Below are 19,414 nucleotides of genomic sequence, written 5' to 3'. Positions count from 1 at the left end.
CTGCCCGACTGTGAGATACCCATCCTCTTGTATAAACAAAACCTCTCTTGTATTTCCAAACTACGTCTCACTTTCGTGATAAGGATTCCACGCATTGCAGCGAGATTAGTACAACTGAAGTGTGATATCCACGAGCTCTTTACATACACTGGGCTATTTCACCTTGTTTGGGGTTGTTATGTACTCCCTTTTAGGGATGAACACTGGACTGTTGTTCCCAACATCATTTCATGTCAGACTTAAGAAAAAGAAACACACGATATAGAAAGATTTTTTTTTTTTTTTTAAATGATAATTAATACAATGCTAGCATTTTTAGGAAACCAGTGCCTGTTTTATTTTTTTACAGGTTTATTCAATGACCGACTTGTATGAATAAAAACAAAATAATATATACAAATATGTAGGTGCATTCCTGCACTAAATTGCTTTATTTGTAGGTAACATCTCATCAATTTTGAATTATTCATTACAAAAGGTTTTTTAGAGCATCATACAAATGCAAGAGACCGCTAGATATGAATTGGTGACCCATTAACCAGCTGCGGTGCTTCGATATTACACCACAAATACAATGGCAATCTTTAGCTGTGCAATGTCTTTGTGTGTATGAGAATTGTGGCACATCCTGTGTGATAAGGAAGATAGATTGGCAGGTGGGGATTGAGTAATGGGAGATATAGACCCCCAAAAAGTCTTATTTCCTTCTGTTGTAAGGGCTGAGACTTTGCCACACAATTGCTGAGCATAGACCAGTCCATTATTGAGTAAGAACGTTAAATGGGCTTTATTCCGAGGAAGTATGTTTCCGTCCTCACATGAACCTTTGACAAGATGTGGAATAAAGCCCATTTAACTTCTTTTTCTAAAGCCCACTGCAGTGCCTGTACTTGTTCTATTTTGCAGATTTACACCACATCTGTGGTTTCCAGTGAACCCGTGGCAGTTTTCTGAGTTTGTGAGTGCACCTCCATCCCTTCTCATTGTTGAGTAAAGTAGTAACACAGGAGGGAGAGGGAGTAGGTTGTATGATACCTTTGATTGGACCAACATGTAGTTGATATGTTACAAGCTTTCCAACCTCACCTGCACAAACGCTTGCTGATCACACAGTGGCTTCACATAAAAGTGACACCTTAAACATCAATGTAATTAGCTCACTTTGGTCCTAGGAGCGATTGCCCCATTAAAACACTGCAATCTGTGCTAGGGCTCTCATGAGACGGGGAGGAAGTCTGACGTGCCTATCTTGGGGTCAACTGGTGCACACATGTTATTCCAGAACAGGGGCGGACAACTCCAGTCCTCAAGGGCCACCAACAGGTCAGGTTTTCCGGATATCCCTGCTTCAGCACAGGTGGCTCAATCAGTGGCTGTCAGAATGATTGCGTCGCCTGTGCTGAAGCAGGGATATCATGAAAACCTGACCTGTTTGTGGCCCTTCAGGACTGGAGATGGCCACCCCTGTTGCAGAGCAACCTGCTGTTCTTTATGTGGTTTGTTTATGTACTGGCATTTGGTTGGAAATAGCAGCCTTGGGTAGCTATGCTGGGGTTATTTTGCCAGCTGGGACAGAGATAAGAAATCCCCTGCTTTTTAGGGCGTTATGCTATATATGCCGAAGCGAGCGTTTGGATCAATTTCTGCCGAAATTCCCAGTGAAAAAGAGTGATCTGCGCTCAGAAAAAAATTGTGATAAAGTGCTAAGGTATTTATAACCAAAGCTGTGCAAAAGTGATTGACAGTGTATACACTCAAACCTGAGTGCTGTGGTATTGAACAAGTAAGTAATAAGCCTGTGTTGTATGGAGGTAGGTGCTGCTGTGCTGGTGGGATGGCTCCACAAACCGATAACTAATACAAGAACAAAAAGAGAAACGGCGCAAAAAACCTCATGGTGTAGTATATAAAAAAATGTGTTTATAGATGAAACAGGTGAGTATTGCACGTACATCAATGAAAAATATATACCAGCATGACATGTATAGGGACATGTTACCACTACAGCAGACTGCAACTGTGTTGGATCACGTTGGTTCAGCCCGGCAAACAGATTGGATCACCTCTCTCTCTCTCTCTGGCAGCAGTCTCTGCAGCCCTTCCACTCGATCACTGTGTAGTGAGAGTACTGCTGCCGTGGATGCGAAGAGAAAACTCCTTACTGGTTCCGGGTATCGGCTCTCCGCGCACACACCGATGACGTCATCAGAAGGCTCCGTCGCTTCAGCTGCGTCGCGTCTTTTGCTGATTACCGGCACAAATGTCCCGAACAGAGTCAATGATTGCAATAAATGAAACCTCGATGGGTAATGAATTGGAACGCGCCCTCTTACTTCCTACGCGTTTCGTATATGAATATACTTCGTCAGGGAAAATTCCCAGTGAAATATATGAGAAAACGGCCCGAGCACCCACGCCCACATATATAGAATGACTGCCTTATTACTTATGTATAGGTCCAACATTCTGGGTATGTGTACACAGTTAAAAGTAACAGTAATATGTATAATACATCACATCTTCTCTAAATGTGGGACAAATCAAATATCTTCATCTGTAAACTTAAAGTAAAAACCTGTGGGGTTTCGAAAGTGCGTTACACTATAATTTCACCTATAAAGAACCTTAATGTTGCTTTCCAAAAAGGTGTCCCACAACCTACAACAAATGTGTCACTCATCTAAAACTGATATTTTTTTTTATTTTTTGTGCCCTTTCAAAATCTGCTTTTATTTTTTAAGTCAGAGACCAGTGTCCGGGAGATTAGAAGGAAGCTCTCCGCAGAGCTCAGTGTTATCTGTAGTTTAACATGGTACCAGCCAGAAATGACGAAAATCCTGTTTTTTTTTTAACATTAAAGAAAATGGGCGGGGGGGATACAGGACTTGCTCACGGACAAGGTACTAACCTTTTCTGAGTGAAACTCCGGCTTCGGGAGGGGATTGCTGCTTTATAGGAGAAAAACATTCTAAATCCTACGTGTTTTTAAAAAAGAATAATTTCTGTAGTATTAGATACTTGCTGCGTTGTTGTTTGTTTGTTTTTAACTCTTAATGTTATTTTGAATGACTTTTAATTTACAAAGCATCCTTTCCTTTTATTGCTAGCTATAGCAGGCTCTGGTACACCTCTTTTAAACTTAGGCACGTTCTATAGTGCTGTGTGTGGGCTACGCCGTGCCCGCGCGCGCGGAATTTTAGTTGTTTCTATACAATGGCCGCCCGCGCGCACAGCAGGGAGAGAGGAGCCGACAGACAGTGGCGAAGATGAGGAAATTCATCTTTTCGTGTGTGTGTGTGTGTGTGTGTGTGTGTGTATGTATATAGATATGCAATGTTCGACAAACCTATACATTTGCTCGCCCCGGGCGAGTGGATTTAACCCCCGGGCGAGTAAATATTGGCCCAAGCAGCACACGTTTGGTACTAGGTGGCGAGTAGATTTTTTTGTGTGGCGAGTAGATTTTTTGGTGATTTGTCAACCACTGTATATATGTATGTATATATATGTATGTGTGTATATATATATATATATATGTGTATATATAAAATGTGTGTATGTTTGTATGTATTTGTGTCTACACAAAATGTAATAAATATATTATTTCTACCAATGTTTTTTTTTTTAAATAAATTATACACACACACACACACACACACACACACACACACACACACACATACCCACATACCCACATACCCACATACCCACATACCCACATAAACACAAACACTGTGTATTCAACACTGTATACTCACACAGTATACATACAAAAAGCATGCGGCACGTGCACGCGCGTTCGCATAGGTCGCACGGCCGCTTGCTGTATATAACAGCCCTAACGCTGTCTCTCATTTTACTCTGGTCTGTAACTGTTACGTACACCTATAACATATGTTATCTCTTACTATGCATGCAATGTATTTATATATAATGTATAACCGTGCTCACTTAATGTAACCATGTATTTATCAGCATTCTTCCTGGTAAAACATTTTATAAATAAGATAAATAAAATAAATACATTTTTGAGCCCTGCCCTCCCCCAGCAGTGGAATCGCATTTCCAACAAATTATCACAAATAGGAAAGTGTTGCAGTGTTCCCAGCGAGTTGAAAGCTCTAACAATAAACAATGTTACCCATAGTAATATAAGGATGATATATTGTAGCTGTTGCAGAAGTATAGATTCAGCTACAGCCATTTATGTAGCTCATAATACCTTGCTAAGACTTATGTACTAATCCCCCCCCCCCCTCCATTGAAACAACATAAGCGACAGAGGGAAAAAAACACACAAAAAAGATGTTTAAATCCTACCCTCAATATGTAAATCCACTCATAACTTCCTTTCTCTTATTACTTAAGCACACGTGAGTTATATCAGTAGATTCACGCGATTGTGATGAATGTAACCAGACTAATTTTGACCGTCTTGCTCCTAAATTTGAGTGACAAATGGATATCTGTCCTTGGCGCCTCTTACCCATGTAGAGTGTGGTCTTATTGCATGCGTCTCCTTGACACGATTACAGATATCTGAACGTTATACTAGTTAGAGGTTATCACCGGATATCCTGATTTTTAATACATACACACTTTTGTGGAATACTTTCATAGCCATGCCCCCTGAACCTTGCAGACCCCTTCAGAGAATGCCTTTGAAAGTAACTATTATAAACCCAATATATTGTTGTTGTTTTTTTAAACAAACAGTAACCACATTAACCCCTGAAGCACCAGATTGATTAAAATACATCATATTTCCCCCCATTTTCCTTACAATCAGTATTCAAAAAATTGGTTATTGTAACTCTCCTTTTTAGTGAGAAATAACTGTATACTGTTGTGTGCTGTAGATTGCGAGCAGTGTGGCTGCAGAAGGATGCGATTCAATGCCAAGGTGAGGCTTTTGCTTTGGAAGAACTGGACACTAAGGAAAAGACAAAAGGTAAGACAGTCCTGTTTGTAGCAAATAAACAAGAAGGTACCGAAAACAAATTTCTATATGTTGCAGGCCCCACAGCCACAAACAGAACTTATAGGTACCATTTTGGAACTAAATACTTTAGTATGCATGTCCACAAAGCTGCACAATACAAGCACAATGATGGTACATAATATCACTGGTTAAACTGGATAGTGGCAGGTACTTTAAACTTTCCCCAACCTGAGTATCAAATACTTGTGCTATGTACACCGCTCTTTTTTTTCCGAGTAGAAGTATTTATTTCAGAAATACTCTCTCCTTTCCTATTTTTATAGTATATGAGCTCCATAACCCTTTCTAAAATATGGTTAAAAAAAAACTTGGCTCCACTGCACTTATAAAAATGTATTGAGACCAGGCACAGAACAACAACATTTTTAAACCACTCGTACCATTGGGATTAAATCCTATTTACAGAGCTGAACTCCCATTTCTTTTTTTGTGTTGGTTTTAATGGGAGTCACTCTCTTTCTGCTCTTATAATATAGTTACACAATAAATATATTTGACACATGCTGCCTAAAACATTGCTCTCCTTTTTAAAGTCTTTGGATCTTCTGCAAACCAGCGTGGTTACATTAAGGGACATTAAATATTATTCCTCCACAATGCCACCACTTTATAAATGACAAAACCCCTCAATATCTCCCTTGGTGATCTTAATATCATAAATAGTTATCACTCTGACTTGTATTTATTTTTCTCATTTTATACAATTGGGATATATGGGAAATACTTTTTGACTTACAGTTTCTGATTATTGTCAGCATGACCAGCACAATATTGTAAGCTGTGACCCTTCCCAAACTCTTCAGGAGAGCAGCAGCTGGGAGCAAGAAATTGCCTACTAATCCTGTTGTTTAATGTTACAGCAAAGGGTCATTGCACTAACATTAGTGGGGTTAAGCACTGAGCTGCAGCCTATTAAGGGCATTCTTTGATTCATTCTTTTAAGACCACTAAGTACTCCAAAGAAATTGTTCTTTTTGGTGTCATTAGTTCTGGGACACTGAAGCTGAGCGTCTGCCCTGCTGGGGTACGGGTTCATCAGCAATAGGTTCTAAAAAATAGTTTCACCCTGGTGTAGTGATGGTATCTAAGGCTTGTTATATAGTAGGTGCTGAGGCGCGTGCCCGACGTTGCACGTGGTGCGGGCGTTTCGTTTGTATAGAGCAAGCTGTGATGTGCACGGCTAGGGGGTGTGGCTATGACATCACAGCCTTAGGCCACGCTGTGATTGGTTCATAGCGTCACGTGGCCCGGCAACAGCGCGAAAATACAATTTTCTTGTATTTTCTCTGGTCTGCCACACCACCGCTCACGGCCGTGTACGCGCTCATCCCAAGTATACAAACGTCTGGCTTACACAGCCAATTATCATTAACTCGCGTGCGCACTATATTACAGCCCTTATGTTGGAAACAAGTTTTTCATGATCTTGACTTATTCACCCCAATTAAGGATTTTGACAGAGTATCTCTAAATTAAATCATGGAACACCTACATAGTCTAATAACAAATAAATCCCTCCCTGCTCATACATACAATATGAACATGTTAACCTACTGTTTGTAGCCACAAAGGTTCTCCAAGTCTGTTACAATTTTTCAAATAGAATGGGTAACTATCATGGGGTCGGGATCGGCCCCCAGCAACGTGAACTTAATTGGAGGGGGCTTTCAAGAAATAAAAATGGCTGCAAAGCCAGCCTCACTCCCTCTAGCCAATCGGAAGCTGCAATGTCATTCGGGCGTGGACTTCACAGCTTCCTATTGGATCATTTCAATGGCCCTCTTGTTTCTTTTTAACAGTTCACTGAAACATTAAAGGGCAAATTATTAAAGGGTAACCCTAGAAAGTGGGATGATTACTGCATGGGATTGGATGATTACAGCAGTACAGAGCAAGTAAATCCACTTAAACTGCTACATTCTTATGAGTTTGCTAGTTTTAGCTTGGTTGTTGACTATACGTTGCCCTAGAGGCTACAAACTACATGCACAAATTATTGTGGATACAAAACATGACAAAAACCCTTTACTGTATTAAAGAGAGGAAAAAACGGAGAAGTGTATCCCCGTCTCACTGGGCCGCTCCAATCCTGTTCCTGAAACATGAGTCACTGCTTAAGGAAGCATATGAGTAGCTCCATGGCTGATAATTCACACCTCATACAGAAACCATGGCCCCTTGCAGACACACTTACCAGAACACCCTCCTACTGTCTCTGTACGCTCTTCCTACCAATTGGATTGTAAGCTCTTCGGAGCAGGGACTCCTTTTCCTAAATGTTACTTTTGTCTGAAGCACTTCTTCCCTTTATGTGTTATTTGTATTATTTGTTATTTATATGATTGCCACGTGTATTACTGCTGTGTAGCGCTATGTACATGAATGGCGCTATATAAATAAAGACTTGCATACATACAAACATACATACACTAAGGTGAAGTTAGTCAGGTTATGGGTGTACACACGCAAATATGCCCAGCGGCGTGCTCAGCCTTGGGTAGAAACAATGTTCTCTTTGTTGGCTTGCTGATAGCTGAAAGCTTTCAGGGTCCCTAAGGTTCCTTCTTTAATCAAGTCCTCATGTTCTGTGTTCTGTCTTCAGTTCTGTCATTAGGTTTGTAAAAAGAAGAATATATATGGGGTGTTGTAGGAGCTCAAATGCTGTATCCCTTCATATCCATTCATATCTACAGAGGTAACCATGCAGGGGACGATATGATGATTGAGGATACAGTTCTTAGGTACAGTGTCACATAAATTGACAAATTAACCCCTAAGGATCTAAGTGAGGATTGCATCCATTCTCCTCTCCTTGGGGAATATTATGAATACGTTAGTACTCACTGTTGGTCCCCTGCAGATCCTCAAGCGTGCAGCCGCGCCCGGAGTCCAAGCATGTGAAGAAGTATTGTGTGTGGTGCACAGCTACAAGGACAGGTCGGATGGCAATAAAAATAATGTTTAATCAAGCTGCATTAAAAAACGGGGAGGAGTACAACTCTCCTACGCGTTTCGTGCTGTTTGCACTTTATCAAGGAGTTACCCGATATGTCAAACCACAAACAATTTATACACAACCTAAACCGAGAGATTCGCGCCAAAAGATTGAAATCTTACCCATGATGCAACACCCATCCCGTGAGTCATCTGTTCGTAAGAGGCAGAGCGCCGCCTGCGTAACCAAGACGCCAGGTGGCCGCCCTCTGCCCAGCAACGGACGCCGTCGTCAGGCGCGCTCAGTCCGCAGGGGGCATCCGACCTGTCCTTGTAGCTGTGCACCACACACAATACTTCTTCACATGCTTGTAAAAAGAAGAAACCTGAGCTGTCCTAAATTCAATTTTTTTTAAATTATTATTATTATTTTACAATGGATAACCAAGTTGGTTGATCGCTAGAGAATATTACATGATGACTTCTGTAGGACACCCATGTTCATTTTGAAATCCTTGCATGTTTTTATCTATGCTCTCGGTGACCAGTGTCTGTGCTATTGAATATAACCTTTACTTATGTTATTGTTTTCATAGCTCCGCTTTTTTGTGGAACTTGTATGGCCTTTGTCATTGTTCCTCGTCCTGGTGTGGCTAAGGAATGCAAATCCTCTCTACGGCCAACATGAATGTAAGGATCCATTTATTTACTGTTAGAAAACACTTCGACGCACCTTAAAGCTGCAGTTCAGGCAATATCCTGCATGTCTGTTTTTTTTTAATAAATCAGTTCTGTAGTAAGAAAAAATACTTTTAGCATTTTCTGTTTTAAAAACAACAACTTTGAAAGACCAATTTTCTTGTATTCTATTTTAACAGCCATTTGCTAAGGCACTGCCACTTCATGTCCTGTCACAAGCCCTGGCACACCCCTTTGTCAGCCCTGCCCTCCCTCTAGCACATGTCAGTGCAGGAGTGCTCATGAATATTTATGAGCTTCCACTGAGACAGAAGCAGAAGAAAAACAGATCCCTTCACTAATGAGGTCACCAAATCTTGCCTATAAATACATGGAGAACGAATTGACCTGCAGCTATACAGTTCTCTAGGTAATTAGAGATTGCACACATGAAACTATTGAAGTAAAAAAATAAAAAATAAATAAAAAAAGACTGAACTGCAGCTTTAAATATAGTCTTCATTATCTACTTACGGTCATGTTTTGTGAATGCTTATTTACCCGGCACAGAGAAATGACACCAGAAAAGGTAACGTGGGGATGTTTACGCTGTAGATTAGTGGTTCTCAACTCCAGTCCTCAAGTCACCCCAACAGGTCAGGTTTTAGGGATCTCCCTGCTTCAGCACAGGTGGCTCAATCAGTGGCTTGACTGAGCCACCTGTGCTGAAGCAGGGAGATCATGAAAACCTGACCTGTTGGGGGGTTTTGAGGACTGGAGTTGGGAACCCCTGGTGTAGAGAGAGTCAATGCAATGCAACAGTTCAAAAAACACCACACAAAAAAAAATCCATGTTGTTGGCTTCAATTGCCGTTAAAGTTACTTATTTTTACCTTACAAGCATATCAGTTACTTATGTTTATCTTTTTGACTCATTTTAACATCATAATTACTTTGGAAACAAAGCATGTATTTACCAAGGCAATGTTAAAATTAAAAAAAAAAAAACAATTTGAAAAATACTTGTGTGTTTAATATTCTGTACAGGTGTCAATCAGCCACATTTAACCTATTAATCATGTCACTGTCCTTCATACACAATTATCCTAACAGGGACTGCCCCATTAAACATGACTCAAAATATACATATTGAGCCATTTTAAAGGAACAATTCATGGCGGTGTTTTGTTTTGTTTTTAAATACAGGATTGAAGCAGGGGATCTCGGGAGCTGAGCGCCTGCTCCGGGGACCGCCTGCTTCCGGAGATACCTCGGTAGGGAGTGCCGGTATCTCTTTGCAGTTTTTCAGCTTCCTCGTCACATGGGCCAATAGGAAGCTACGCCGGATTACCTCACGGCTTCCTCTTGTCCTTCAGGGCCGGGGAGCTTTGAAAATCAGCCATAATGGTGAACCCTGGAGTTGCTACCGGCACTCACTACGGAGGTAAGTATCTCCGGAAGCAGGGGGTCCTCGGACCCGAAAATAATGGGGTTCAGCTCCAGAGACTCCCCTGCTTCAATCCTGTAAAATAAAAACCGCTTGGAGTGCCTCTTTAACTAAATGGTGTTATTGCACAAGACGCCTTACAGTGCTGGAAAACACCTTACAGCCCACAATGGGCCAAAAATGACTACGCTCCATAAGGAATGTTCCGGCACTGGAAGACATTTTATAGCCCATTCATGCCAATTAGGTTGTAATGTGTCTTCCAGCACCAAAAAGGTGTCTTATGGCAGATCGCTGCTTAGCAACTATGGCCCAATGTTTTTTGTGGAATAGCCCTCCTTAGTAAAGACCTGCCCTGTATGTGTTCTCTCAGTTTCAAAGAAAGGCAAACTTTGACCTGTGGCAGCGAAGAGACGGCTATGTGACAGCTATTTAGTACGTGTCTGAAAATGCCTTACCTTATCATGAGTAAAACAAGTTTTCACCAGCCATTGTGCAGAATAAGATGGCAAGATGTGCCCCTCGACTGCACGGGCTTAAGCTACGCATACCTTCTGACTGACAAGATCCAGACACCAGCAAAGTGAGGCTACACAAGTAAACTTAACCTGGAAGGAATGTAGCGCCTCGGCCTGCGTTGTTTTGACAAGCGCCCTTTTAAACACAAAGCTGAATTTTTTTTTTGGGACCAAAAAAAAATAAAAAAATAAAATCTTCTGTTTCTCCGTTTGCACAGGCCATTTTCCCAACAAGGCGCTGCCTTCGGCAGGCATGTTGCCATGGTTGCAGGGGATTTTCTGCAATACGAATAACCCTTGTTTCAGAAGTCCTACCCGTGGGGAATCCCCTGGTGTCGTTTCAAACTACAACAATTCCATGTAAGCAATCGTGCCTGCTTTAAACGATTAGCTGGGGTGGCAATATATTCACATTCTCGTGACATCTCCTGAAAACATCGCTCATATTTGTAATTCTTCATGCTAGCCATATATTTATTTATTTTTTTATGTTAAAGCAGCAGTTCATTACCAGGTGGGGGAAAAAAATGTCATCCTGCTCTCTTAGAAAAAGTACGATGTCGAGTTTCTCCGCCGCGTAATGGCACTGCCAACTTTAGTTTTCAGAGTCTTGTCTTCTTAGATAAAATATCACGAGCCGCAGTTATTTCCCACGAGATAATTGTTCCCCCGTGTTAGACATTTGGAGGGAGGGGACGTGTGCAACAAAGGTTTCTGTCAGGCTCATACCCAGCTGAATAGATGCAGCCATTGCAGGTTTTTCAAGCAGAAATTTCACAGACACAAACCACATCTTATTGACTGGCTCCCATAATGCTCTCTGGGTCTCCCTTCTTTAACTAACCTGTGTGTTCTCTAGCCCAGGGGTGCTCAACTCCAGTCCTCAAGACCCTCCCCCCTCCCCGGGCAGGTTTTGAAAAGGATATCCCAGCTTCAGCACAGGTGGCTCAAGACTGAGCCACTGACTGAGCCATCTGTGCTGAAGCTGGGATATCCTTAAAACCTGACCTGTTGGGGGATCTTGAGGACTGGAGTTGAGCACCACTACTCTAAGGAAGAGGAAAAGTAGGCAATACTAGCATCACTCCCAAAGATACCTCGGGGTTGGGGAGCTGAGAGAGGGGGCGGCACCACGCACAAATAGTAAATGTGGATCTCTGCTTTGGCCCCATGGAAATCACCAATGCATTGCAGGCCCCTCTAGCAGAGAAAGGGTTAAATGCTCCATTAAAATGAACACTGACAGACGGATCTGACAACCTGACACATTGGTGAGAAAATAATTGCCGTTGGGATATTTGAACTGGTAATTGCTGGCTGGTTTGAAATTTAGTCAAAACAATGTTTCGGTCACAATATATGAACAATGACACACATGCAGACGATGCTTGCACAGTATCGATGTCACAGACAGACAGGACAAAGACCTCAAACTGCAAGTACAGGACAAATGGAAACGCGGTATGAGCAAGCAGTGGTTAAAGTAACCTCTTTGTGGTACAACCCGACTGCTGCAGGATACGTGACCATTTATGACCAGAAAATAGGTGGTGTGGCATTCATCAGAGGTCACGTGCTGGTTACCACTATGTTAATAAATGCAGGGTAAAATAAAGACAGCTCGTCAAGTCTATATATTAAGAGATCTTATATATTCTATTAGTGAAAATCCCATCCCATAGGCTGTATGTGTGTAAATAAAGGTGCCAGTTTATATGGCTAGTTTCTATATCAGCTTTTTCAGTATTGCCAATAAGCATTCATTAATGGACATTACATATCCCGGTCTTTATCATAGGGAATGAATCTCTATTATTTGTATTCAGTTTCACTCACTCCCTGTGTCCATGTTCTCATGGATTTTCAGCAGAATGACATTCATTGAAGTCAGTACCATTAAATCAAGATGTCAGGATTGTTTTTGTCTCTATCCCAATGACCACTCATGTGGATCATTGGAACCAAGGAAGTATTCCTATACTGTTTGGTAGTTGTAGAATTCTGGTGCGTTGTGACACCTTTTAATAGACAAACAAGAGAATTCGTTATAGATGAAGTTAGATCTCAAATGTTTCATCTTCACACATCCACTATAATTTCATCTATGAAGAACTTGTATTTTGGTTTAGTCAACCTACGTACAACTTACTGTATGTACAACATATCTACACTTCTCCAACACCAACAGGGCTTCTAGAACTTGAAACGATGTGGCTGATCAGACAAACTGTATGTAGGACACCTTCACACCTGGAGAGGTATTGTACTCACATATAACCTGACTAACACTAGACATCAGGTTTTACCAGAGAATAGGCGCCTGCTAATCTACAAGCAACATACAGGGTGTATTTCTTCAGAACAACGCAGACCACTGAGTGTTTATCAGACTCTACATTACTAGTTTCTTTTCCCAACAAATAAGCATTTGTTCTTTGTTCTTTCTAAGCTTGGCAAGAGCATATCAGGATGCCCAAGACGTGCTGTTGGAAAAACCAGAAATCCATCACTTGAGCTTGATGTGGAATGAGCTGTATACGATGTCCCAGTTTATGGAAACCTTGAGGACCAGCCCTGGAAAAGTTTCAGGCAAATCTGAGTTTTTCTCTCTAGTCATTAGTTTGGTTCTGTAGTTGACGTGTGATGATTAGAAATCTATAGTTAACATTCATTGTTTCATTCCTAAGCTTAAATTTTGTGCTCCTTTTAAAAAAATATTAAATTAAATGCCAGATACTCCGTTCAAGAAGATCCAACACACAGAAGTAGCGAGAGGACAGTGATTGTTGAGTGTAAAGATAGGCAACATGTTTGAGCATGTTTGTAATTTATGTCATTCATAGATTACACAAAAGCCACAAGAATGTCAACCAAAAAATTGCTAGTTGTCGGCCCATAATATATTCTATTTTCCAATTAGCTAGCACTATCTGCGCCTTTTATATGAGATGTCTACATACAATAGGCATCCAATTGCAATTGAAAGAATGGAAGACAATGAGATAACGATATTGTACTTCCCTTTAGTGTGTCCCACCCAAACCCCTATATCTGTCTTCCCTGAAGCTACAGGCCAGTAAAGCTTCAGTCATTAGTCACTGTCATTGTTAAGTGGGACTTCAAATGGCCCTCGTTAACTTCCAAATACCAGACAATTAAACTTTGCAGACAAGCGTTTACCTCTAAATGAATTCCTTGTGACAGGGGATTCTCAAATTTGGTTCCTGGACCACAGGTAGTGTCCAAGGACTTTTGTTTTGGTACCTAAAACCTTTCAAAAGGTATATACAGTATATATACATGTACATGCATACATACATACATATGTACCCATATTGCTATTACTCATATTTTTGTGTTTTGTGCATCTGCTTCTATGACAAATTATGTAATCCTACTTGTAAGTGCCATTGTCTTTTATTTTTAACTATTCCTATTTACTCATTTAGGACGTGGGATACGAATCAGAGATATCTTAAAGGATGATGAAATTCTGACTGTATTTTTATTAAAAGATATTGGACTTTCTGACTCTGTGGTTTATCAGCTCATTAATTCACAAGTGCGCGTTGAGCAGGTAAGAGCAAGATTGCAAATTTGTGATGTTTGTTGGGCTGTAAATTCTCTGCTGACCATCTGTTACATAAGGAATACTTGGTGTTAGAGCTGAATAGGAGACCTTGGTAGCAATAGTGTTAGTGCTGTGGTCTCATTTACTGTGTGCCAATGTGGCAAAATGAGGTCTTCACCTAAATTAGTTTAGAAACAGTTTAGCATTATTTAATGTTGTTTGAGGCCACTCCATGGATATTTTGCTCGTATCCAGTGTTAAAATAAAGTCCAAGTCAATTGGGGCTATTCATTAAGCTGCAATAGTGCCGGTCACTGCACTAGGACACCAAAAACACCATTAAAGTCAAGAGAACAGCACGATTGCAGTTTAATGAATATACCCCTATGTCTTGATATACAGTTTAATGTATAGTGTAAGCAATTATTTCTCTTCTGTTAGGTCTTATCCATTCTCTGAACACACAGATTCAAACCCCTTCAGTGTGGGGGGGGGGGGGGTAAGGTCCACATTGCGTTGCTGACTCTTCTGTTCTAGAGGTGTTTATACTGGTTCCCTGAGAATATGCTCAAAGGAACTGATGAACATGCTTGGGATGTATCAATAATACTAATAATAGATAATTTGCAGACCCTTTCATTCAGTTATGTTGTCTTCCTAACCAAATGTGGACAATGGGATTTGGATGAGACCTTAGCAGTGTCATATTAAAATAGTTTGGTACAGCCCACACTAATGTCATATAACGTGAACATCTCATACAGTATACAAACAAAGTGGAGTTCCCAGCACTCAAAGGAAAAACGAGAAAAATAGAGAATAAGCCAAATTGAATTTAATATAGCAAAAGTCTATGCACAATGTACACTTAATGCAGAATGTACGTGAGGTATATATATCATGTAGACGAGAATAACAAATATACATACAAAAAAGTATAACTATACGGAATGCAACACGAGGTAAGACGGGCTAAGGGGAAGGAGGGCAGGGAAAGACGAGGGACACAGGGTACAGGTGAATAAGGGGGGCAACGTTTCGGGGGTGGATGGGTGAGCCCCATTTTCAGGCCCGTTCTCAAATATCAATAAGATCAGAGAGGTACTTCCCTTAACCCCTACAATAAAAACCATCCCTGAGAGGTAGGATATTAGTGTAGTCCATACTGGGTTCTCATCCTAAAAAAAACACAAAAAATAGGGCAGCCCAGTATACATTGGTTCAACGTAGAGTGCTGTCTATCCTTTATAGTTTTTTTTAAATCTCATAAAGTATAGCTATTCTGATTAATTTGACCCATTTATATTTATAATGGTTTCAGAAAAATATGCTGGTATGCCCTGTTGGACTTCATCTCTTGCACTACAGTTGTTGGCATAAATGGTAACCCTCAGATGTAGAATCTCCGTTAATTTTTCACGCAGTCTGTAATGTTACTTTGTGACAGGGGTTTTGGGACCTCTAGGCAATTTCTTGCTATTCCTGAGTGATCAGTTTAGGGAACCCATCATATCCCCTCTCCTCTGAGACAATGTTAAGCTTTTACACACAACCCATAGTCAGGTTTATACTGTTATGACTAGTGTCATCAATTTAGTTTTTTTTAACGCTTTGTAACAACCAACTGGAGTTCTCCTGCCCACATTAATGCTTTTGTTTATCGATAAAAGTTGGGCGTTTTATAGTTAAAGCCAACCTTTTCATCACAGGAATATCTTTCCAGTCTATGTTCTCCAAGTGTAAAAAGCTTAGACATTTTGAAGTGTGTAACCATACTTCATATTGATAACAAATCTACGTAAGTACCAGCACTCACTGTCTAATAGCTAAATGATGAAAAAAGTTGTAATGCAGAATAAACATTTAATAATAAAACAAACCAGAAATAAATCAAATGTGTTTGCAGAAACCAGTATCACAAATGGGCATGTCACAAAGTGAGGGGTGGAGGGGGAAAAAAGGAAAAGGGGAAAAAACATGAAACACAAGGAATATACACAAAAAACGGAGAACGGCAAGTATGCTAGGGGGGCGACGTTTCGAGGGACTACCTCTTCATCTGGCCCATTCCCCCTGGTCCAAAAGTTCCCAGAGGTACTTCCCTAAGCCTCCCTTCCCCTATAACTGGTCAAATCAGACACCCCTGAAAATAGATAGCAAACATACAGTGTAGGCTAAATACAGCTAAACAGCTAATAGCAGGGCAGCAAGAATCCACTACAGTCAATGCCAGTAGTTCAAGTACTACAAGAAACCGTGGGCAATGGTACAGTAAAGGCTGAACACAGCTTGCAAGAAAGCAGCTTGCAAAGAAGCACCAGGAGTCCACAACAGTCAATGAAAGGTTAATGGCAATAGCAAATGAAGACAGTAATCAAACCCTGTGGCTCTGCTCCTTGTGCTCGTGTGGAGTGCCTTTACTGTACCATTGCCCACGGTTTCTTGTAGTACTTGAACTACTGGCATTGACTGTAGTGGATTCTTGCTGCCCTGCTATTAGCTGTTTAGCTGTATTTAGCCTACACTGTATGTTTGCTATCTATTTTCAGGGGTGTCTGATTTGACCAGTTATAGGGGAAGGGAGGCTTAGGGAAGTACCTCTGGGACCTTTTGGACCAGGGGGAATGGGCCAGATGAAGAGGTAGTCCCTCGAAACGTCGCCCCCCTAGCATACTTGCCTTTCTCCGTTTTTTGTGTAAATTCCTTGTGTTTCATGTTTTTTCCCCTTTTCCTTCCCCCCCCCCTCCACCCCTCACTTTGTGACATGCCCATTTGTGATACTGGTTTCTGCAAACACATTTGATTTATTTCTGGTTTGTTTTATTATTAAATGTTTATTCTGCATTACAACTTTTTTCATCATTTAGCTATTAGACAGTGAGTGCTGGTACTTACGTAGATTTGTTAGTATTATACAGGGGAATAAGGGTCCCCTTTGGTTCCGTGCACCCTGCAATTGCATTAATTTAACATTATCAGAGTGCTGTCTATCGTCCCCTTTTACCCTTATACTTCATATTGATCTACACTGCAACATGCTTATGTATAAGATGCATCATAAGCAACATATTCAGCTTTAAACCCACTCATTTATGTCAAAGTAATTCAACTAAAATGTCATTGTTTTTGGTCTGGGGCCTCCAAATCCCACTCATGTGGGTGATCTGACCCTGCCAACTATGGGCTGAAGCTGAGCTGTAAAGCTTCTAAACATTACTTCTCTATCCTGTGATCGGAGACACAAAAGTCTGGAATTCTTGGATGTGGTGAACAAATCCCGAAGATCAATAGGTCATAATTCTAGCAACCTCACAGCGACATTAAGTAGCTTGTGCCACACCAATAGTAAGAGGATTTCTTTTCAATAATCACCAGTGGTAGCTGACTCAAGCAGAAAGCTCTCCACAGAAATAGCAAGTCAAGTGGTTTCTGAGCATCTGATGAATGTGTTCTCACTGACTCAGCTCAGTGTTATATTTGCACCTCATCATACTTGTGGCTACTGGTGTTCTGGGAAAAAAAAATCAGTTTAATTGGGAAAAAAAGGTGCATCATCCTTTTTTGTACTGCGTGGGACTAGTGAAAACACACAAATCTGGTTTAATTACAGTACCATTCCTATGTGAACATTACAACACAAATCCTCAGCTTTGAGTCAGTGTTTTTTTGTTTGTTTTTTCATGCCAGACAGGGGGGGGGGGTTGTTAACAAACTTGTTTTATTTCACTTTACATCTGGTTTGACGAGTTAGATTGGGTATGGATACTTGCAAGGTGGCTTAGGGCTTTGTGGGAAGATTACTTCACCGGGAGTGCAAGAAGGTGTGTTGTACAAACGAAATCCCCTGAAACCATAAATAATAATGTCCCAGCCCACATTAAACAGACACTTCTGGATTTTGCATGTAAACACAATGGCTTAGCAAGGAAAATGTGTTTGGAAACAATATCATGGACATTCAGAAAAATTGGCAACAACATGTTTGAAAGACAGAATAATTGAAGATAACATCATTTCCTTTGACATCTGTTATCTAGATCCATTGATGATCACCAGTATGAGCTATAGTCAGATTCCTGACTGTCATATATTGGAGGTCAAGCCAGTGAATCAGCTGATTTTCCAGTAATTGAGCTTTCAGACTGTGTAATGTTTTTGCTAATAAGGCTGTCACTTTGATCTTTGAAGCATGCAAGAGAAACATAGTTATCTCTATAAATTCCTCCTATTTGAACTTAAAGGTGCCATCAATCCCACAAAAATGTTTTTGAGGATAAACACAGTCGTAATACACAAAGACAGTGGTACTGCACACAACTAACACAATACATAGAAGCAGTGGCGGATTTAAAATTTCGCCGCCCATAGGCACCTACCTTTTTGCCGCCCGCGCCTCCTTCTGCAGCGTCGTGGCGTCAAATGATGCCACGACGTCATGTGATGATGCATTTCCATGACAACAGGATGCCATTTGATGTCAGGTTGTCACGGCGATGCTGTCGCAGCATCATTTGATATCAAGACGCTGCAGAAGGAGAACGGCGCGAAGGAGAAGGTAAGAGACCTTTACAGAGGCCCCACGCTCTCCCCCGGCAGTCAGTGGGGAAGACAGCGGGCCTCTGTATGCCGCCAGAGGCTCGGGCCTGATGGGAAATGCACCACTGCATTAGAAAGGCACAAGCAGATCAATATAAAGTTAGAAAGTGATCGCTCTCATTTATCAATAATAACAGGAGCTGCTGCCACGATCTGTCACTTACTCTTTGTTACATATGTTTCTGTTTTTAATATTTCGGCGGGGGGTAGGGGGGTGCGGATTCTCCTTAAAACATTATCATGCATATTGATAAACAAGCAACAGAGAAGCCCAATGCTGCATCCAATATGACAATTGGCCAAAGGGTTAAACTAAATGACCCTTTTTCAAGAGAATGTATAAGTATTTTACTGTGTATTTTTGTCATATTGGATGTTGCTTTGGGCACTTCTGTTGCTTGTTGTATACATTTACCACGCTCAATAGCTCTCCTTTTTGACACTTATATACATATATATTTTGTGGGGGCTCAGGGTTCCCAAAAAGAGCTTGCTGGGGTTCTGTGTGATATTTAAAAAACCTACTACAACCCATAGAGTTACTTTGAAGTCCCAGCGTATAGTATAAAGGTGTAGCTTTGCTTGCCGTTTCCCAGTGTCTTTTGATTTTCACATTAAAATACGTTGCACACTGGTGTAGAAAAAAAAAGCTTTTATGCTAAAATGAA

General features: G+C 40.9%; 1 protein-coding gene across 2 annotated transcripts in view; it reads left to right on the top strand.

Annotated features, from left to right (window-relative positions):
• Window positions 1–19,414, top strand: part of ABCA4 (ATP binding cassette subfamily A member 4) — a 183,151-nt gene that overhangs the window by 7,524 nt on the left and 156,213 nt on the right. For both annotated transcript variants that reach the window (XM_075616438.1, XM_075616437.1), the window contains exons 2-6: window positions 4,860–4,951; window positions 8,533–8,626; window positions 10,798–10,939; window positions 13,029–13,168; window positions 14,029–14,156. In XM_075616438.1, the coding sequence (XP_075472553.1) occupies window positions 4,886–4,951; window positions 8,533–8,626; window positions 10,798–10,939; window positions 13,029–13,168; window positions 14,029–14,156 (570 nt within the window). In that variant the 5' untranslated portion in view covers window positions 4,860–4,885. The remainder of the gene's footprint in view (window positions 1–4,859; window positions 4,952–8,532; window positions 8,627–10,797; window positions 10,940–13,028; window positions 13,169–14,028; window positions 14,157–19,414) is intronic.

Source organism: Ascaphus truei, chromosome 10 (assembly GCF_040206685.1).
Source record: "Ascaphus truei isolate aAscTru1 chromosome 10, aAscTru1.hap1, whole genome shotgun sequence".
Taxonomy (NCBI): Eukaryota; Metazoa; Chordata; class Amphibia; order Anura; family Ascaphidae; genus Ascaphus; species Ascaphus truei.
Note: the sequence above shows the minus strand (reverse complement) of the source record. Positions and strands in the feature narration are given on the sequence as shown.